Source organism: Rhinolophus ferrumequinum, chromosome 20 (genome assembly GCF_004115265.2).
Source record: "Rhinolophus ferrumequinum isolate MPI-CBG mRhiFer1 chromosome 20, mRhiFer1_v1.p, whole genome shotgun sequence".
Classification (NCBI taxonomy): domain Eukaryota; kingdom Metazoa; phylum Chordata; class Mammalia; order Chiroptera; family Rhinolophidae; genus Rhinolophus; species Rhinolophus ferrumequinum.
This window is the reverse complement of record NC_046303.1, coordinates 35,028,905-35,052,263: the sequence shown is the minus strand read 5'-3', so window position 1 is coordinate 35,052,263 and position 23,359 is coordinate 35,028,905. Positions and strand designations below refer to the sequence as shown.

Below are 23,359 nucleotides of genomic sequence, written 5' to 3'. Positions count from 1 at the left end.
GAAGTATTTTTTGTTGTTTTAGTTTTAAACTAATTGGGTAAGAATTGAGTATGATATAGATTATAAACAAGGAATCAGTAAAAAGAGAGAGAGAAAAAGATTAAGGAAACGTGAAATACAGGCTTGATGAAGAAATTTGAGGAGCTTTGTTTCCTCTGTCACTTGAACTTAATTCCATGTGTTCCAGATAATTGGTCTCCAATTTTCTTGTTTTGATAATGTATACAGGATGCCAAAAAAAATGTATGCACATTTTAAGAGATGTTGGCTTAAAATGTGTGTACATTTTTTTGGCACCCTCTGTAGATCTGAAATAGTTTTTATTGCCAGATTCATCTCATTTAGGACTTAGACCTATAAGAATCTTATCCTTCCTAAATATCTATTCCTTTTTAATTTGTGTTCTTTAAAATTCAGATACCTCATTGAACTCTCTGTGTAGCACATTGGTTTCTCTTCTTGGCCCCTTTTACTTCATTGATACTAATTGTGACTTTTTTCATGACGATATCAGTTTTTGTGAATCTTCTGTTAATCTTGGTGTTACCTTCCTCTTTGTTATTTAGGGTTATGAAATAAAGCTGATGTTTATTGAACACTGGGTTAAGCTTCATTTTTTTCACCTATAAAAATAGGGCTAATAATAGAATTGATTCCATACAGCTGTGAGGAATATATATGAATGAATACATTTGGAGTGTTTAGAACATTATTTTGCATATAGGACATGTTCAATGAACGTTAGCTATTACTTTTTTATTTGTTTCTCATAACAATCCTAGAAAAACTTTAAAATAAGATTATTTTCCCCATTTTCAAGATTTAGAAACTAAGGCCCATAAACTTGGTATAACTTGCCCACAATCACAGAGCTAAGTGGCAGAGTCAGAATTCAGGCCCAGTCAAGTCCAGCTAAAGAGCTGTTACGATTTTTATCTTCTTTTACTTTAATTTTTTGAAAAAAAAATTGAAATTAGCTTTTAAAAATATCTATTCTTATTGTATGCTTTCATTAATGATTGACACTAAGGGAGCGTAGCCAATTTCTCCCTTGATTCTCCCCTCGTGCCAGCATTATAATTTCTCTTCTGTCATTTATCATTCGTATTCTCCACTGTTTTAGGCAGCTTCACAGTGACATCACAGCTATTTCACCCTCTTATTTCACTCAAGTGATTTGTGGCTTTCCATATAGTAGGTGCCTGCATGAAATAGAACACTCACTGTTCCCCTTTCCCTTTGAGCGAATAAGTTTATTTTGGACAAGAGTTTCCATTCCATTGCTGTCATCTCATTGTGGACCTCAGCGCAAAATTTGATGGCACCCATTTTTCTTACTTCCTTTTTATTCTACTCATATGGCAAACATAACTCCTGATCTGCCAGCACCTTTACAACCCTTTTATCTTTCTCATAAATAATGGAGGAACTAATATTATACCGGTAAGAACAGTACCTTAAAAAAATAAAATTCTTTCAAATAGGTTTTTGAGTAAATCAGAAACTCAGCACCCTTGACCCCCAACTCGAAGTATATTCCTAGCACTAGCTGTGCATGTGGTGAAGCATTCAGAATTTAATTAAGAGGACCAAATAATTCTCTCCATCTGTTATGTCTCTTGAAAGTCTTGCCAAATTTTCATGTCTTGTTCTTATTTTCAGTCACTTCCTTATGTATTTGTATCTAAGCAGGTACAATTATATTGTTTGTATGTATTTATTCACACAAACTTACAGATGACTTGTTTAAATTATATGTATGTATAATTTAGACATATATATCTTTTTGTGTGTGTATGTGTGTGTGCTATGTTTGATGTTACCTGAGCTAGTTTACTATTGACCTATCTGTTATTAAAAAAGGGGGGTCTTGTTTAATTAATAATACCTGGAGAGACCAACTCTATTTAACCTTATTTTGTCTAATGAATATAGTTATGTGGATGATGCTTCATCACAAATGCAATTATTGAAGCCAATGTGGCCAGATCTCTACATACAGATAATGCTAGTAGCCACTTATTATAATAATCAACCGATACAGTTATATTTCCCTTTCTACTTTTCAAAAACTTTCCATTGTATTATATATTCATATAGTACATGAATATATATATATATATACACACACACACACACACACATATATACATATGTATATGTATATGTGTATATATATATATATATATATATATATGAAGGAAAATGCCGAGTTGACAGGTTAAATGATGGGCCTAAGTTTATACACCTGAGTAGTAACAGAGCTGCACTGAAAACGTGCGTTTCTCAACTTCACATCTATCACTTTCTTACTATACTTCAGAGTTAGAGCCTGGGATGAGTGAATCTCTCTGAGATGAGTGAAGCTCCCTGTTTTTGTTTTTGTTTTTAATCCTATGTAATTTAGTCATACTTTCTCCTTAGTCACGCAAAATGAGTGAGTGTTTATAGCATAATGATTGGATGCTTATCTGACACATGATTAATCATAGTCTCTCACTTCCTGACATTCATAATCTGAGTCCAATTGACTAATTAGTAGTCTGGATTTTAAAGATCGTGGTAAAAAAAAAGAATATAACGAATGTATTTTCTTTAAAAATTTGTGTATTTAAAAACAAAGAAAATAGGAAAGGTAGTCTTATGTGTTATAACTACAGAAAGTTGTTTATCTACCATGGACACAGGATGTTAGTTTTATAGTGTCCATTTTTTGTTGTAATCTTTATGTAGCTACATTCAGTTTTTTTTAAAACAAGAAACTAGTATAAATAAATCTTAGAAAAAAAGGAAAATGGACAGTTGCTAAGTGACTAAATATCTGCAGATATTTGACATGCAAAGATTTACATATATGTATTCAATTTACCCAATTTACAGATATTCTACTCATTTTTTAAAAAGAAACTCATAAGATAACATATTACACTAGCTAAAGTCTCATTGATTTTCTTGGCTAGGATTTGTATGTATGGTGCTGTTACGGAAGAATTCCTCCACTGGATGACTGCTGATGACTTCCCATCTGCTTCAGTTGGAGAAGAGTCATGGCAGTTGTAGTCATTCCTCATTTTAGATGAAAACTGAGCAAATATCTTATTGCTTTTGAGTATATAGTATATGTTGCCTTAGAAGTCAGGGACTTTGCTCCTCCAACACTTGTTTTGAACTTAAATGAAAATCCTATCTGAAAGCTTTCTGTTAATGATGGAGAAGAAAGACATGCCAAAGGAGAGACATTTAGGAAAGCTGACTTTTGTGATTTCTTAGTTACAGAAATTGTTCTAATAGGTAAAGTGGGTGTAATGTGCCCCATCGGTTGCTGTTCACCGGTTGAGTCTTTGTTTGAAGTAGTTGACTTCATTCATTCATGCATGCACTGTTTATTGAAGCCACACTCCGCGAAAGCCAAGCAAAAGCCATACAACATGGTTTTTCCTCAAAGTTATGTTATTTCACTGAATGGAAATTAAATTTCTTATTAGAAGCTAGATTTGGTGACAGAGGCTTAACATTACCGAATAGTTTTTATTTAAGACCTTTTCCTGATTTTGTAGCACTAAACCATGCAAAACAGATTGCTCTTTAGAAAAGGGATGCCAATGTCCTGCTTGATGGTGATGAACATACAGGTTATTGCTTGGAAAACCCTGGATGTAGCAATAGGTAGATTTACAAATTGAGTATTTAGCTTTCTTTGTTATTACAATAAAGATTTGCCATGAAATATTTTATAGTATGTATACATAACTACAGTATTTAAATCCTAGAAATTTATTAATTTTAGTGTGTTTTAATTTATACTTATAAATATATTTTACAGTCTATATTTAAATTTTAATCTATATATCATGAGGTATATTTAGTAGGTTTATAGCTGCTAATTTACCTTTATTGGTTAAGAATAAATGTGTATTTAACTTCTTCAAATGAATGTTGCTGATACATTAACTCTTACTTCATTCAAAGCTCTTCCCCATCCCAAATGTAGCATATAATAAAAATATTGATGTCCAGCAAGATCAAATATCTAATTACTTTGTTGGATCAGTTTTATAGAGGACCTGACACCCAAATTCCTCTTGATTCTGCTTTTCATTCCTTATGCCCTACCGCTTCCCTAGTTTTTACTCTCTGTACTTTAAATGTGCCTTTCCCGGTTCTGCACTTTTGTTTATGATAGATCTCTCTATGTAAGTGGTTACCTCTCCTTTTCACTTGTCCACCTCTTGTTCCATCTGTAAGACTCAACTTAAGTACCATTCATACTACAAAATGTTCCTTGTTTCTGATAAGATTCTCTTCTTAACTAAAACTTGAGTTATGATCCCCTAAAACCGTCTTCTTGACTAGGCCTTGATTTGCCACCTACTACCTTTAGCACCCCCCTCCCACCCCCCAAACACACACCTTGTCTTTGCCAGGCCTGGATAGCTCACTTTTAGCAGGAATCTGGCTAAGTCAGTTTAGAGAAAATGCCCCCACCCTTGATATCTGATTGCTCTGACCTGCCCTCAGCAATAATCCTGTTAGATCAGTTTATTAAGAACTACCCCTACCCTTGAAGTCTCCTCTTAGTAATTTTCCATCCTCGGTGACCCCATAACCTGCTCTTTGGTTATAAATCCCCACTTGTTCTTGTTGTATTCAGAGTTTAGTCCTATCTCTCTCTTCCTTATTGCAATAGACTTGAATAAAAACTTTGTTGTCTTAACAAATGTCAAAATAATTTTTTATTTTTCATGATTCACTTACTGCCTTGCTTGGTATTTCCTTTACTTGATCATGTGTATATAACTTATTCTCATATGTATATAACTTACCCTTATATGTATGGTTGACCTTTGAACAACACGGAGGTTAGGGGCGCTGACTTCTCGCACAGTCAGAAATCCACGTATAACTACAGTTGGCCCTCCACAGACGTGTATTCCCAGCTGCGCAGCTTACCCTTGCACAATGCAGGTTTGAACTGTCCTGGTCAATTGAACTGAGCTCAATTGAAAAATCTGCATATAAGTGGAACCGCACAGTTCAAACCTGGGTTGTTCAAGAGTCAACTGTATATAACTTATTCTTTAGCACCTGTCACAGCGCTATTAATAGATGTTGAACTAATAATTAACTATGTAATGATTGGGGACGATGTTTAGGAATGTTCTACTCATGCCCTTTAAGTGTGATGAGAAGAGACTGACAGATGGCACTTGGGAACAGAGATTTGTCATCAGGACATTGGAAGTTCTTCAACTGACATTTGATTACTATGAGTTTCAGTTCTTCCAAGTCAAAAATCATGTATCTGGGTTCCTGGAGCAAAGTCTGCTAGCATATCTATCTTGGAAATGATTTGATTGGTGGTTTTCTGTCACTGGGTATGGAACACTTAATTCTAGCCAGGCCAACTCAGGAGAACTGTGCCCCATAGTTCCTGCTCCCATGCAACTGGCAGGCACATGCATTGCTTCCTCAGCCAGGCCTCTGTTGCTTGGCTGGCAGAGTTGCTTTCCTCAATAAATCCAAATGCAGGAGTCATGAAATTTTAAGAAAAAAGTACTGGGGCCATTTTCTTAAGAGGAAAGTGTGAACTTGTTTGAACTTGATGCTTCCTGGGTTCTTATTTCAGCCCACTCAGTAAAAAGGATATTTTGTTAAACCACAACAAGAAGGTAAATGACCAAGTAGGATATCATTTTGAAAAATCTACACAGAGAAAGAAAGTCAAGAACATACACACATGTTGAAGAATTTACCTCTGAATAGTGTGATTTCTGTGGATATAAAATTTTTCTGTATTTGCCAACTATTCTTCCACAAACATATATTACTTTTATAACTTGGATAAGACTTATCCATTCTAAAATATATTGATTTATTTTGATGTTTGTAAATAATTATTAGAGAGCAGTGGCATTGCTTTGGGAGTAAATAATTTGATCACAAGTGTCTGATAAAAATATATACTGGCGTAAGCAGAGTGCCTCTGTTTAATGAAGGAGTGAGCATGTGGACCGCACACCTTTCCTCTGTGGTTGACACTTTACTTATCGCTACCCTTTATGAGTATGGACTCTGAAGTCCCACTTCCTAGGTCCAAATTGTGGGCCTGCCACTTCTTGTGATTTAGAACTGTGCCTCAGTTTCTTCGTAAAGTGGAGATAATAATAGTGCCTATCAAACTGCGGTGATATAGGGACTAAATGAGACAGTGTAAATAAGGTCCTTGGCCCAGGGCCTGCTGCATTGTTGGTACTTTAACAATAGGGGTCATTGAACACGAGTGCTATTTTTGAGTTAAAGACAGCTATCTTGATTTTAAACTTTATTGACTGTGTATAAAACCCTTTCATTCCGAATCAGGTTAACTGATTTGTACTTTGGCTCTATTGCTAGGTTTTGGAAGAAATAATACTAGTATAGATCTTATCATACCAATTATATGTAATTTTTATGAAGGTCTTTTTATATTTTATATTAATCTACATATTACCAAGGAGCCAATTAAAATAAAATGCAGTCTTCAGTATGTGTAGGTAGATTGTTTTCAACTTTATATTTAATTGAATCAGTTTTTACTTTGACACTCTGCTTGCCTATAAAGCAATCTATTTTAGTGTCACTTTTATTTTTAGGAGAATAGTCTTAGACTTAGGTAATTCATGGTGGGATAACATTGTTCTCCAATCCTTTTGTCATAAAACACTTAAATCAAACTAGGTAAATTTCGCTTTGCTTGGTATTTTTTTAAAATTTCATTTTAAAGATATTTAAAAATGACAACTTCTATAAATATGAAAGTAATACATTTTAATTGAAGGAAATAAAAATTACTTGTAATACTCTTGACTTGATGTCTTAGTCTTTTAACCAAGCTACTGTGTCTTTATAATAATTTTCTGTGTTTGTTCTCTATAGGCCTTTGCATCCAAACCAAAAAAAATGAAAATACTAACTTTCTGTCCTGGTTATAATATAAACTTGAGGTGGTGTATGTGTGTGCACATGTGAGCGCACACGCACGCCCATGAGCATACTGGGAGGTGGGGGAATTTGTGTCTTTATTAGAATTGGGTTGAGAATAGTCTGAACTCTGAATACTCCAGCACTAATGGTTCTCCAGGGCTGCTTTAATTGTTTTGTCCTGCTGTTCCAAACTTCATTTAATTTCGTATGACTATATTTGAGTGGAAAATGCAAGATCTCTGTGGTTAACGGCACTTGGCAATGAGTATTTGGGGACTGCTCAAAGCCTTGTGGTGAATCAGTGATGTGCTTTCTGGTGCATCTCGTTTAGTTCCTTTGGAGATACTTTTTTTTCCTGAGAGTAGAAGCTTGATATTTTTCTTGTGATGGGGAACATGTATTCTTCTCCTAGAGAAAGGGGAACATAATATGACTCTGTTAGAGAAATAGGACAATTGTGCTTTAAACATACCTTTGAACTGGGAAGCTTAACATGCTGTAATGTTGAACATCAGACTGTATTGTCTTTTCTTTAATCCCAGCTCATCTATTGACTCACTCTGATTGGAATGCTGTAGTTAGGCTTTTTAAAAAGAAAATTATGACTGAGTGGATTTGATTTTTATTTTTAGATATAATACGTAAGAATTTAGCAGAAAATACAGATGTTCCACAACCTACGATGGGGATATAGTCCAATAAACCCATCATAAGTTGAAACTATTGTAAATCGAAACTGCATGTAATGCATCTAACCTACCAAATATCATCGCGTGGCCTAGCCTACCTTAAATGTGCTCAGAGCACTTACAGCCTATAGTTGGGTAAAATTATCTCGCTGCTGCCACCCAGTATCATAAAAGATTATTGTGTCACGTATCACTGGCCTTGGAAAAGATCAAAATTCAAAATTTGAAGTATGGTTCCTAGTGGATGTGTATCGCTTTTATGCCATTCTAACGTCAAAAAATTGTAAGTTGAACCATTGTAAATTGGGGACCATCTGTAATAGGTAATCCAAGATAGGGGGAAAAAATGATAATACCTTTCAGAAGTACATCCATTTCTTTTCTGCTTTTTTGAAGTATTTTCTATGGGAGAAAAGCTACTGAAGGTGAAAATCTATTTGAATTGGCAACTTGACCTCCAAATGAGAAAATTTGATTTCTTTACAAATGTTAAATGCAGCCTTTTCAAAGACCTCAGTAATATGTTTCTTCAGACAAGTGTGCTTGAAAGTGCAACAAGGGAAAACGAAACAAAACCCAACTTCTGTTTCTTCTTTATCTTTACATTATCCCTTCATTTTTAGTTTTCAGTGCGTCTGAGTGCTCGTATATTTAGGGTACTGCATGTTTAGTGATATAAATTGTTGAATGTTATGATAAAAAACTTCTAGAAGTAATTAACACAGTAACTTTCAAATTTCACTATGTGAAAAATCGATCTCTAAAATCTCCTCATAATAGACTACATTTTACTTATTTTTGTGAAACCCTCCCATTTCATGTAATAAACATGGCCCTTTTCTAGTAATTCCAGGAGCATGTGTAACTAGCTGCTTTTACATCTGTAGGTGTCCTGGCATCTTTTCTGGGTTCATGCCTTCTCTTGATATGTTAAAAATTCCTCCATTCCTTGTCTTTGATAACTTTGCCTTACTTTTTTTTTTTTCTCGAAACTTACCTATGTTGGTCATGCATTTTAGTTGCTCGGTCCTGTGTTGTTTCTTCTTTGGCTGGTAATCTCCTCAAGGGCTGTATGCATGTGACGTTTTGCTCTACTCAGAATGGCTCCTTGCATCTGGAGGGATTCCAGAAAAATATCGAGAAGTGTATAATCCATTGCCCTAAAACTCCAAAGGTTAATATATCAAAACGGATTATAAAAGTCTCTCAAAACCCAACAAAGTTTAGATCAGATAACTACAATACAGTTTCAGCTCAGTGAGGGAAGGAGAGGAAGCATTGGAAATCCTAGAAAAGCTCAGGTTTGAAGTTTACGTAGTGAAGATGCTACTTGGGTAGAAAGATGATAGAGAACAAGTGCAATTACTCACCTGTTTTGCTCACATCCCTGCTAACAAGGAGAGTTGGCTTCGGGTACCAAAGTGCAGAACAAATATAGGAATGAATTCAATTATCAGCTGTCTTAGGAAGTTTGACAGTACCATGGCTCTCTAAGGAGTGCTGATTGAAGACCAGGGATAACTGTTTCACAGAATTTTAAAGAAACTGGGAGTTGAGATTGTCCCATCATTGTCAGTCATCTTTGAGGAACTATGAAAAATTGGAGAGGCATGTGTAGCTTTGAGATGTCCAAATATTCACGGAAGAAGATGATTTTTGTGAATCAGAGCCAAGGGAAAGGTGTGACCTTCCCCCAGAATGTCCTTCTATTCCCCCTCCTCCAGGGGAAAATTTTAGGACAGCTTATTGTCCCGATGCTTTCTGCGTAGTTAGAAAGCAAACTAGTGATCTAGGAGGTCATTAGAAAATTATGTCATACCTAAGTAACCTTAATTCCTTTTTCTAATCAGATTGTTAAGCTGGGGGACGAGCAGAACACTGTAGGTATTGTATATCTGCTTGTTGATCGAACATAGGTAAATGTTCACAGTTATGTTCTGATTGATAATGGAGAAACAGACAGTTGGGTGGTGTGCTGTTGCTGCTGGTGGTGGATTGAAAACAAGCCAATTAATCATACTTAAGAGCAGTAGGATTTCTAGTACCTCTTTTACCTGGTAAGTGGTCGGCTCATCCATTCATCCCCGAGCCCTAATGTGGGCCAGAAATTGTGCTGGGTGCAGATTTTCAGCACAGGTCAATGTAGAAATAGAAGGTCTGTGCTGTGGTCTGGGACAGAAGCTGAGGTGTGACTGAGAGTGACTTTGGAGAGGAAGGGCTGGCCTGGAGAGTTCGAAAGTGAACAGAGAAGGAGGGAGGTCAGAGAGAGACAGAGAGAAGGTTAATGAAGCCAGGTGCCCCAAAGGTAGATGGGATGGGAGTTAAGAGTGTGGTGTCAAAGAGCACTGCCCTGAACCTCATCCCATTAAGTGCTGTCATCCCCACCTCAGATGACGACAGACAGGATGTGTGGCCACTGCCTGTCATAAACAGGACTGGAATTGAGTATAGACACAAGAGGCTTGAGCAAGTTGGTTGCTGCTGACAAGTTGGACTTTTTTTAGGGGTAAATCAAACTCCTGAAATCATGTTTAAAAAGTGAATTGTATGGCATAGGTCAAGTTAGAGATGGTGTGATTGCAAGGGTTTTGGTTGTTGGCAAGGTCATTATGAGTTCACAGTATTTTGTGACTCTGACAGTCTACTTCAAGCTTAGGACAAATCAGTACAAGTCCGGTTTCTGGACTGTCCCCATCCACTCAGCACTTACACCACATCTCAGTGGGTACACCCAAGCATGTTCAAAAGAAGCTTGCAGCTAAGACGGAGAACACTCAAAATAGTAAAAAATTTTTGAATGTTTATTGTAACAAGGAGACTTCAATGTCGGAGAGACCCAACAAACAAATATAGACAATGAGAAGTTGATATAGGAGCCTGAAGACGTAACACAGTGGTTCTCAACCTCATGCGTGCGTTACAATCACCCGGGGTGTTTTAAAAAGTACGGATACTAGGATCCAATCCCACACCAAGTAAATCCGGGGTGAGGCCAGGCTATGGTTTGTTTTAAAGCTCCCCGATTGATCCTAATACCGTGTTTCCCCGAAAATAAGACCTAGCCAGACAATCAGCTCTAATGCATCTTTTGGAGCAAAAATTAATATAAGATCCGGTCTTATTTTAATATAATATAAGGGCCGGGTTTTATATAAGACCTGGTCTTATTTTACTATAATATAAGACCGGGTATAATATAATATAATATAATATAATACAATACAATATAATAAATATAATATAATAAATACAATATAATACTGGGTCTTATATTAATTTTTCCTCCAAAAGACGCATTAGAGTTGATTGTCCAGCTAGGTCTTATTTTCGGGGAAACATATATGTAGCCAGGGCTGAAAACCTGTCCTTTATCTTCTGACATGGCAAAGGCTGGCCCAGCTTGTAATGCCTTCTCATGCATACAGGGGCAGCTACTCTGAGCAGCAGCCCGACAGCTGCTTTGTGGCAGCTTTGTGGCGGGTTCTTTGTGGCCCGGCAGCTTCCGAGGGACTGTCAGGATGGAATGTCCTCTGCCCAGGCACTTCCCCAGGGGTAAAACTGCCTGATCAGCCACTGTCTCTCAGACCTCACCCCCATTTTGTCACTACGTCTGTGTTGTCCCTTTCCCCTGTTCTCCAGTCTCTTTCCTTGTCTAGACCTAGAACATTATTCTCCGATCAACAAACTCTTACATATTCTCTTCCTCTTTCTGAGGGTTCTCTTTTCCCCTGCTTTAACAGAAAACTGGCTTTCTCTTGACGTTATTACTTCCCTTGAAGTTTTTCAACTGACTCTTAAATGTTTTTAACTGGCCCAGATTTTTGTACTGGGATCAGGAGCCATAAATACCAGTGCTTCCTTTACATCACCACTTGGATGTTCCCTGACTGAGATCCTCCCTGACAGGACTCTTGGTACCCTCTGTCCATATCTCGTCTCCATTAGTTTTTCTCGATTCTCGAATATTAAATAATACATGCTACCTCCATTTACGCAGATACACCTGGAGTCATCCTTTACACCTTTCTCTACACCAAATCCGATTTACTCTGACAACATGTTGATTCTGTCTTCAGAATATCGCTTACCTTTTCCCCATCCCTCTCCCCAGTTTCCTGGTTCTTTGTGGCCACCATCTTTCTCCTGGACCATAGCAACAGCTCCCTGACCTCCCTCCCTGCTCCCACTGATTGTGTTCCAGGTCATTCTCCACACTGTAGTGAGTGAGCTGTAGACACATAATTTAATCACAGCATCCCCTTCCTTAGGAGCTTCCAGTGGTTTTTTTTTAAATCAGTTTTTCCTATGGTCTTTAAGAACCTCCATGATCTGGCTCTCCTATCCCTCCAGGTACTCCCCTCCCCCAACTCCTGGCCAACAAGCTCTAGCCACTCTTTCTTTCTTACACTTTGATTTAATGAATGCACTGTGTTCTCTGCCTCTGGGCTTTTGTACAGGTTGTTCCATCTGTCTGGAATGTTCTTTTATATGTCTTGTTTCAGCTTGAATGTCGTGTTTTCAGAGAAACCTTCCCTAACTGTCTAACCTAAAATAGATTCTTTATCTTTTCTATAGTACATTACAATTTTCCTTCATTGTATTTATCCCAATTCCTATTGGGTGTTTTAAAAAATTATAGAACTTAATATGGAAAATTAGTAGAAAACACAGTTATAATAAATTCCCATAAGCCTATCACCCAATTTCAAACATTGACAACCCATTTCTGATCTTGTTTTATCTATATTTGTTCTCCCAATTATTTTGAAACAAACCCCAAACAGCGTGTTATTTCATAGTGCATTTATCCTTTAAACCAGGGGTGTCCAAAACTGCGGCCCGCAATCCATTTTTAATTGGTCCGCAGCAAATTCCAAAAATATATGTAGTTTACTTAAATAAACCAGGTGAGGCAATACGTACTTCACCTCGAGTGAGTGGCCCGGCTGTTTGTATGTTTTACCGCATATGGCCCTTGGTGAAAAACGTTGAAAAAAGTTTGGACACCCCTGCTTTAAATGGTAAGAACTCTATTTTAAAACACATAACCAAAATCATGTCAAAATTTAATGGTTCCTTTATGTTATCAAATATACATGCAGTGAGTTTTAAAATACGTTGCTGGAATAAAGATAAAATTAGATCTGTACATTGCAAATAGTTGATATCTCTCTCTTTCAATCTATGGATTCCCCTCTCATTTTTCATGAAATTTATTTGTTGAAGAAACACACTCATTTCTCCTGTATGAAGAGTTATCTGTAGTCTGCATTTTTCTGATGTATCCCAATGATGTTATTTAACTTGTTCCCTATCTCTTTATTAAAATAAGTAGTTAGGTAAAGACTTGGTCAGATTCCATTTGGATTTATCCCATGGAGGGGGATGAGTGCTTCCATCAAGAAGCACATAATAACAGTGGAAATGTAATGGCTGTGTGCGATGTCAGAGGGATAGTGGATGGGGGAAGGGGGTTGACATAGTGTGAGGGATATAAATGATATAAACGTCTAACTATTACATTGTTTTGTGCACCTGAAACTAATTAAAAAAAAAAAGAAGCACATAATATCTGGTAGTCTTTTTTTTTTTTTTTTGGTGATTTTAGCAACTGGTAATAATCCATTCAATGATTATGGTTAGCAAAATGGTGCTATTCAAATTCTATCATTCCTTCTTCAGTTGTTACATGCAATGTATCTATAAAGAGAAACTTGCACATATCGATGATCTGTTTACATGAGATATAGTATATATGAAAATAAAGGAAAGGTAAATGCTTGATGCAGTCTCTATATTTAACAGTTTTTAAACTAGTTAGATGGTTCATAGTACCCCCCTGCCCCCAAGTATAACAGTTTTTTTAGTCTCATTATAAACTTATGGACTTAAACATATTTGATTTTAACATATTACCTTTCTATCAATGTATTACTTTAGTGACAATAAAATTGTCTCATCTTTGATGAGTGGGGGCCTTCTGCCTTCCTTTGACGTGTTTCAGCCATCTTTGTAGTTCTGTGCTTTATGTCTGTCGCCTTGGTGAGATGTAAGTGGACCATGTCTGCGTTGTTCATCCTTTATGTCAAGCACAGAATCATAGCCTCAACAAATAGTTGACTTGAAAAGCAGGATATCAAAACTTAATTAAATGAAGGGCTGTCTTGTGGAAGAGCATTTAGTTTAGTCTCTTCGGAGTCAACTTGAGTCAGAGAGTAGAAATTACAGGAAGCAAATTTAAGTTCAACATTTAGGAAGAACTAAATCATTTGGGGGTATTGTAGGGAGTTTGAGTTCTATCACAGCCTTTTGGGGGGCTACTTTGTTCCAGGCAGTGAGAGGACAAAGATAAACAATCAAGGCAGTAAGGATCATTTTATCTGCTCAGAAGCCTAACTGATCACTGAGGTTATTTTATTTGCAAGGCAATAAAATTCTCAACTCCTTTATTGACAGATTTTAATTTTGGAAAGGTGCACAGTTGGCTAAAATCGTTGAAATATACATAATTCTCTTTTCTCCCATGAACATTATATGTCACTAATTTTATGTTTCAAAGTATTATGGGTTTGTACATTTGATAAGACATTGATAGTGATAAATTATACCTTAGCAGCCATAATTTCTTTTGTAAGCAATAATTGTTGATTCAGCATATCCTTTTCTCATTGTATTAAGTCTTCAGACTTTTTGCACCGTTGGTCATATCCTAATAAGTAGCCATCACTATTCTCTCACTAATCTTCAGGTTTTGTTAAAAAACATTAATTTAACAGAAATAACATTAGTCATCTTCTACTTCTTTCTATGTTATTTTGATAAAGATTAGGGCAAGATGTGATTACTGACAGTTTACCTTGAAATTCTAATTTGTTTTTCCAGAATAAATTATAATAGACAGCACTTTTAGGGTATTTCAGAATAGCAAAGGTTAAAGAGTATTGAGATGATTTCTGAATAAAAATTAAATTTAGATGGGAATAGCAAGGCCGTGAACACTTTGTGAAGTTTTTAAGTTTTGAAGAGTGTATGTAATGCAGTATAGTCAGCATTTTAACTAGTCTCTCAAGAAGGAATTAATAAAAGAAGCACTATTAACACCTTTAAAATATTTTAATGACTTTGTCAAACATTTATAAATTCAGCCCTAAATATTGTCCTTGATATATTCCATCTTGTCATTGTCACTCCCCCGTAGTATCTCATTTTCTTCTGTTGCTTCTAAGCCAATACAGTAAGGGAAACAAAAGCATTGTAGCTGCCTGCACTCAGTATTATTTTCCTTAGCAGCTTCTCTTGAGACAAAATCATAATGGAAGAGTGAGGCAGAATATATTAAATTTCCCAGAGTATATTAAATTTCTTTTAGGTATATTGCCTTAATTTCCTTTACATCCCCTAGACATAATTTCTTCTAGGTGTTAGTACATGGACACTGCTTTCAAAGATGACCTGGATAATATTTGCAATTTTGTTGTATTATACTAAGATATCCTATTAATTTGAAGTAACTAATAAAATAGAAAATCTTTAGGCTTTCCTTTGAGAATTGTTTGTCTGTAATGAAATTTTCTTTGTGCCTCACCTTTCGAACCTGGAAAATTTACCCTGAGCTAACTGGGGAGTTTTCCTTTGTAAGTTTTACAAAATGTCGAATGAACAAATGAAGAAATGCATGAAAAAATGAGTAGGCTGTTCTTATTCAAAGCTTCTCCACCTTGCTTCACTCTCACAGGAGAATTTTATCATTTTCAAACTTACAGCACATACCGTGTTTCCCCGAAAATAAGACCGCGTCTTATATTAATTTTTGCTCCAAAAGATGCATTAGGGAGTATTTTCAGGCCATGTCTTATTTTTTTCATGTACAAGAATCTACATTTATTCAAATAGAATCATGTCATCTTCTTCTGGAACATCGTCATAACGTACTAAACGCCTCCGTCTGGCTGACGATCTTAACTGGGGCTTATTTTCGGGGTAGGTCTTGTTTTCGGGGAAACACGGTAGAACTGTGGACAGAGTTCTGAAGTTGGCTGAGATTGATATTTGTGATTAGAACCACTCTGAAAGCTGGATCCACTTCAACATGGCTCTGCTGGGACACTCAGCGTCCCCGTATCTCTGTGTGTGGGTAGCTCCATGCACACGCGTGGGCATCCCCTCCGTCCTCCTCTGCTGCACTTGACAGCTTGTCTGGTTTGATGGGAAGACCGGAGGAGTGAGCCACTCATCCTTGGGTGTGAAGTGAGCTGCACAGTGAGGCTACGCTGGCAACGGCATTTGTTGGAAGAATTAGAGAATATTTTAAAATGCCGGAAGTTAAAACAGCTCCCTATGTAGCTTAGAACAACTAAATACAAACCTGACAATATCTCCAATAGAATGTTCTGTGGTAATATTAACACAATTGAAAGCATTTGTTTTTAACCGCGTTATTTACCTGAATTATGTCTCCATTGCCAATCAGGCCTTGATTGCCTTCTGTTCATTAGTCTTTGATTTAATTAATAAAACTTGTTAAAGATGAAGCTCCACTGTTTTCCTGTAAACAGCTCTAATTTATTTATTCAATTTGAAGGTTGTAATTACTCTAAGAACTTAAAGCTGTTTGAAGTGTATGTTTTGAATCTTTAATAAAATAGCTTAAACACACTGCTAATAACTAGATACAATGATTAGTTTGTTTTTCATAGAATGATACATAGCTATCTTCTTTTATGTCTTTAAAAACTGACATTTTGTAAGAGTAGTATTAGAATTTTAAGTATTTCAGCCCATACTAAAGTTAAAAAGAAAATATGCACCAAAAATAGAACATTAGAAAATTTGTAATGTTATTTTTTCCAGAGGTACCTTTTCCAAAAGTGGAGCCAGTGACCTAAAATTTTTACTAGACTTTAGCAGTGAGTAATGCAGTAGTTGGTGAGTGTCTAGACATGTAGAGGAAAACTAATTAAGAAAAGAGAAAGTCACAATGACTCTTAGGTTAAAGAGCAATTTGATAATCAATATGATTCTTAATGGGAAACCAGTGAAGCAGTTGGAGAATACTGCAGTTGGGAGATACTCATTAGTGGTCTGGGCTCGGATTATTCAAAGATAGTGAGGGTTTTGAAACATGTCCATTGGGTGTAGAAAAGTTCATTAATACAGCATTTTATAAATTCTGAAACTTTAAGGAAGTGCAAACTTTACCTATCTGTGTGCATCAAAAACAAAGAGACGGCACCTTTAACTTGGAAAAAGAAAAGTATTTAAACCAAGCATGAAAGCTGTTGAAAGTTTTATAAAAATTTGAGATTTCTGAACTTTTTGAAAGCAATTAAATTTTTAATTGAATAAATTTGACGTGAGCATTGTGTATGTTTGGGGTATACGACATGTTACTTTGAGCGTTGACCTATTATAACATGATTGCCTAGGTGACCTATTATAATATGATTTTCCATATTATACATTACATAATTATAGTACAGTATTATTGTCTATATTCATTATACTGAACAATAGATCTTTATGGCTTGTTTCCTACTCGTTACAAGTTTGTCTTATCTATCACCCTCTCCCCCCCAAAATCCTCTGGGGGCCACCATTTTACATTCTGTATTTTATAGGTTTAACTTTTTTAGATTCCACATACAAGTGGTATCATACAGAACTTACTTGTCTTTCTCTGTCTGATTTATTTTGCTTAGCATCATGTGCTCAATGAGGTCCATCCATGTTTTTTTTGCAAATGGGAATATATCTTCCTTTCTTGTGGCTGAATAATATTCCATTGTGTATGTATAGTACTTCTTTTTTCCTTTCTATTCATTCATTGATGAGCATTTGGGTAGTTGCCATATCTTGGCTATTGTGGATAATGCTGAGATAGATATGAGAGTGCATACATCTCATCAAAATCCTATTTTCATTTCCTTGGGGTATATACCCAGAAGTGGAATTACTGGATCATATGGTAGATCTATTTTTTAATTTTTTGAGGAATCTCCATACTGTTTTCCATAGTGATTAGACCAATTTACATAACCATCAACAATGTATAAAGGTTTCCTTTTTACCACATCTTTGCCAGCAACTGTTTCTCTTGACTTCTTGATAATAGCTATTCTAACAGGTGGGAGGTGATATTTCATTGTGGATTTGATTTGCGGTTCCCTGATGATTGACAATGTTGAACAATAATTTTTATTCTTGAGTTATCTTGAAGATATAAGGAAGGGAATGTAAGTGTAGTAACATTATTAGTATTCATTCATTGTAATATTATGTGAGTCTACTCTATGCCCGGCAGTTTTAGGCACTGGGCGCATAACAGTTAACAAAACAGAAAAAGTTCCTTCGCTCCTGGAGCTAACAGTCTAGCATAAATCTTAAGGAAATGTTTAGTTCCATATGATGTAATACATACAATCTCAATGTCTTTAACTGTTGTGCTTATCATAACTACGAGAAATTAATGGTTGGAGGTTTAATTCATGGAGAATTATGCTTCAGAATCAGAATTCCATTAACCTAGATCTTGTTCCTTTATGCAGTTATAGTAAATATGTTCAAATGTTGTTTCACAACAAAAATGATGCACATTAGTTGAGATTACTTAAAGGTGTTCCATTTCTAGTTGTGTGAGTGTTGGATCCATTGAAGGTTTGTTTTCTTTCAGTGTATTTCAGGACAATCATAGTTTCATGGTCTAAGAGTGTGTTTTAAATATATAACCTTCAAAAAATGAATTCCCTGTATTCCAGGATTTTCGGTTCATGATACATATAATTTAACAATCTCAAGGGAAATGGAAAGGCTTTGTGGGAAGTAGGTTGTGTGTGTGTTTTTTTTAATGGGTGAAGGGAAAATATCAGTAAATGAGGGAAAAATTCCAAGCAATTCCTGGAATCAGTTATTGCCTCCTTGGGGAGATAGTGATGAGCTCAACTGGGCTGAGAATAATCTGTGCAGATGTCAGCACTGACTGCATCCCAGCCTCCAGCCCTGCCAAAGACCTCCCTTAGTCGTAAAGGACAAAAGGAAGAGCAAAAGGTACAGTCTCCAGTTGAACCCCATGTGCATATTGATGTTCTGCCTGCACCTGGGTACCTAGAGCACAGTCAGGATTAGAAAACTTAAAGTAATGTACTTGGGAGAGGAGAGTCACAGGGCAAAAACGCAGCAGGCTGTCCTCCCAGCTGAAAAACAAGGAAAAATGAACACAGCATTCATGCTTGTGTGGAGGGCGCCTTGTGGAGCCTTATAATCAGCTGTCCTTATTCGATCGCTGTAACCAATAATGTATTTCAGCAATCAGTTTAATGAGAAATGCCACTAGGATGGTTGGGCTGTGATAAATTCCTTGGACTTTCAACTTTTGTGTCTGTGGCAGTTTTTTGAGCAAAAACAGATCAAATGGATGCAGTTCTAAGAAAAAGAGACCTTCAAATTCTTTATTTCAGACTCAGGCACTGGATTCTCAGGGCCACGTAAGTTCTCCTTTGCTAGTTCCACAGCCTCGGAAGATCTTGGCTGCAATTTTAAATTGCAGTGAGAAACCATTTTTCAACTACCTGATTGGCACATTCAGTGGTTGATAACTTGCCAGTGAAGGAGGGACAGGAGCTCTTCTCATTTACTAAAGGAAGTGGAAACTGGCACAGCCTCTATGCAGGACAACTTCCCAGTATTTATCTGGATTAGAATTTACCAATGCACATACATTTTGATCTTGCAATTCCACTTTTAGGAATTTTCTTATGGGAATATTTTTACATGGATGTCCAAAATATTTCTTGCATCATTGTTTTAGTAGCAAAAAATTGAGAACGTGCTAAATGCCTGTCAATAGAGGACTAGGATTAAATTAAACATGTTACACTCTCAGACAAAGGAATACCCTGTGGTCTTTCAAAAGCAAGAGAAAGTTTTTTATGTACTTATGAGGAAGTCACCAAAATATATTAAGTGATAAAAAACAATGTCAATGTATTGATAGTGTGGCGTACTGCAATTTGTGTATGTGTGTGTATATGTATTGTGTGTATATGTGTGTCTGTATGTGTATGCATGTGTATGTATGTATATGTACACGTGTACATGTATGAGTGTGTGTGTGTGTGTGTGTGTGTGTAAGTGCATATGAACAATGGTAAATGGCACTCTCTGAGGACTGGAGCTGGGTGGCTGAAGGAGGCTGTGGCAGGGAGATTTATTTTTCATCAAATGCCTTCTTGTATCTTTTAACAAAATTTTTAATGTATGCATGTTTTAACTTTTAATTAACAAAATATGCTGCATGCTCTAGTACAGATAGAAAGGAGAGCAGTCAACTAGAAGACTAATGTAGATAGTCATGTCTTTTTAACAGAATTGACTGGATAAAAAATTATCTGCCTAGCACATTCTTACTTTTAGTTAGAGCTGATACATATTTAGAATGCATCTGGAAGAACCATCTGCTTTGGATAGGTCTTGTGTAATCTTGTAATAGTAAAATATTCATAATTTTAATTTTGATGATATACTGTATTATAAAACACAATCAGACCAAATAGAATTTTAGGGTGCTCTAGTAAGAAAAAATCGTGAAGAAAGGAGAAATGGGTGATGTTGAAAGAGAAGGAGGGAGGAAGGAAGGGAGAAAGAGGGAAGAGGGAGGAGGGAAGGCTGAGTGTTAAGATTCTGTCCTTGGGGATTGAATGACCTCATTTTAAAACTGAAGATGAAGACATTTCAGCAAAAGAAACAAAGGAGCTATTGGAGAAACAAAGGGAGAGAGTTATTTTGACAGCTTGAGTTCTAATTAATCAGAATAATTGTCAATGCATGATTGGTGATTTTGTTAAGCATTAGTTTCATTCTGGAAGGAACGTAGAGTGAATCACAGAAAACTTCAGTTAAATCTTGGACTACTCAAGTGTGAATATTTAAAATGTGAATATTTAAAGTGTGAATATTTATGATGATAAAGAATTCCCAGCATTACTGAAATTAATCTTGTTGTGGCAGCATAATTGAGTCACTGACATTTTCAGTGCAGAAAATATAAATTGTAAGGAAGATGACTGTAGATAACAGGAACTTATTTTAATGGATTTGCTTCTCTTCTTTTGTTTTTTTTCAGGGTAAACGGGAAGTTGGTAGCCCTGAAGGTGATCAGGCTGCAAGAAGAAGAAGGTACACCTTTTACAGCTATCAGGGAAGGTAAGCATTTTCTCTTGTTATCTTTGCTTTTGTGTTTGCATGATGCCCATAACTGTTTAAATATTATACACCTCTGAATATGCTGGGTTTCTAAATTATATGGTTGTATTTCTCATTAAAATGTGTAAACTAAAATTTAAAAATCAGTGCCTTTTGCAATCATATCAAGTCTTGTTAAATAAAATAAGACTATCCTGCTGTATACTTACGTGTGGGGAAAAAACGAACTGCTCTGTATTGATGGTGAGACTACTACTAACTGAGGAATTTTATATACTTGATTTTGCTTGCAGTGCTCCTAAGGTACATGCTAATCTAATATTACTCTATATTCATAACTTTTAAGGAAAGCCCTTAAAAATGGGCGATCATACTATCTTATTACTCATTTGTATTTCTTCTTTCTTGATTTCTTTGTTCCTATTCTTTACTATATTTTCTATTTCTTCTTATTGACTTATAGATACTCTTTATATATTAGCATCATTTGTGTTACAATGTTTTCTTCTATTCTGTTATTTTCCTAAAAATTTCTTTTACATTATAGGTAATGTATTTGTTACATATAAGTTTTTAATTTTTATTAAATAAAATTGCTCTATCTTTTGCTTTATTATTTCCTGCATAGTTTCTCTATTCCAAGAAAATAAAAAAATCTTCTTTTATTAGTGGGAACTTTTTGGTTCAATTTCAGAACTTTTGGTATTAATAGCTTTACCTCTACTACATTTTCAACTACAGATTATCTTGAAATAAACTTCAGTTTATTTTTGCAAGAAACCACAACCATTTGTTCTGCTGATCTACAATGTCAGTGATTTACTGAAATAGCATTATTAAGGTGTTGATGAACTGAATGTGCTCTGTCACTGGTTTGATTTATTTTCCACAACTGTTATTATGATTTACATTTATTTTTGAGAAGTCTCTTTTCTGTTTTCACTGTCTCACTTCTCATTCTCTTTTTCATACCACGTCCATTTGGTTTCCATCATTACTATTCAGCTGAAATGTTCTTGTAAATTTCATCAATGACCTTCTTTATTGCCAAATCAAATAGACACCTCTCTGTCTTAATTTTGCCAAATCTTTTAGCAGATCATGCATGGTTGAAATATTATCTTCTGTGATACCAGATCTGCCAAGTAGGTAGCTTTTTCTCTTTTTCTTGTGCTGGCTCCTTCTCTAAATATTAGGGATTTTTAGGACAGGGAAAGGGACTTCTTTTCTCTAATCAGTACTCTTTCCCATGTGATTTTATTATTTCATGAGTTAAAATAACTATAAGCTGATGACCTATATATGCCTCTCTTTAGTTAAGACCTTGTCTTTATCTTCATTCATATATATCCGTCTGCCTATCTGGCATTTCCTCTTGAATCCAGCAATATATCAAAAGGATAATATGTCCTTTTGATATGATAATAAACCAAATGAGGTTTTTTTCCAGGAATGCAAGTCTGGTTCAACCTTGAAAAATCAATCAATGTGTAACAGTCACCTCAAACTGAACACATCCAAATGGAACTCATGGTTCCCCCGCCATCACTCAAACCGTTCGCAATCCCTCAATATTAGTAGTAGTCTCACCGAGTGTTCCTCCTCCCCAAATCTAGCCCATGAAGGAGATCTGTAAGTTACTTCTCTAAAAGATATCTCAAATCTGTCTACTTTCTCTCTCTTTACTGCCACCCCCAGTCCAGGGTATCATTAGTTCTTGCTTGGACTTCTGCAATAGCTTCTTAATTGTACTCTCTACTTCTCCTTTTGCCTTCCTGTTACCCTTTCCCTGCTCTGTAATCAGTGTGATCTTTTTAAAAACCTAAATCATATTATGTCACTTCTTATTTAAAAGCTTCAGTGTCAAATACTGTATGACCTGTTTTTCCCCAAACATGCTACAAAATTTCCTATGTCATGGTACTCTCCATGGCTGGACTGCTCTTCCCTGGCTCTTCTCAAACGCCAGGTATCAATTTAAATTGTTCTCTTTTCACACAACTTTCCTTTGACCATCATATCTAAAATCGCAGCTGACCATCATCTTTCCCTGTTTTACTCACCATGCCACTACCTCTTCTCTTTATAGTTCTCATTGGAACATGAAATTATTTTCACTCCTCTTTATTAGTATATAATCTTAGTGAGATCAGGGACCTTGCTGATTATTCACTGCTACATTCTCAATCTCTAGCATGCTAATCATAATATTTATTGAGTGAGTTAAGGAAAATCATTGAGCTAGAGTCTGTAAATATGACAGAGTATTAGACACAGACTCTGCCTTCCAGGTAGGAAGCAGAAGATATAGATAATAATTGGGGAATGATATTAGGTAATATTAGGTGGCATTATAATGCCAAATCATTTCTAAAAGATTTTAAGTTTTAAAGAAATACCTTAGTTAGTCAAGGGAGGCAAGGTGTCAGCTGGGTCATGAATTAGGCGTAAGAGAGACAAGCAGTGAAGAGTAGATTGAGGACAAGTTGCATTCCAGATAGGTATAGAAA

At 35.9% G+C, this 23,359-nt stretch overlaps 1 protein-coding gene across 3 annotated transcripts in view; it reads left to right on the top strand.

Annotated features, from left to right (window-relative positions):
- CDK14 (cyclin dependent kinase 14) overlaps positions 1-23,359 on the top strand; it is a 553,564-nt gene that overhangs the window by 161,585 nt on the left and 368,620 nt on the right. For all 3 annotated transcript variants that reach the window (XM_033088529.1, XM_033088527.1, XM_033088530.1), the window contains one exon: positions 20,770-20,849. In XM_033088529.1, coding sequence (XP_032944420.1) covers positions 20,770-20,849 — 80 coding nt within the window. The remainder of the gene's footprint in view (positions 1-20,769; positions 20,850-23,359) is intronic.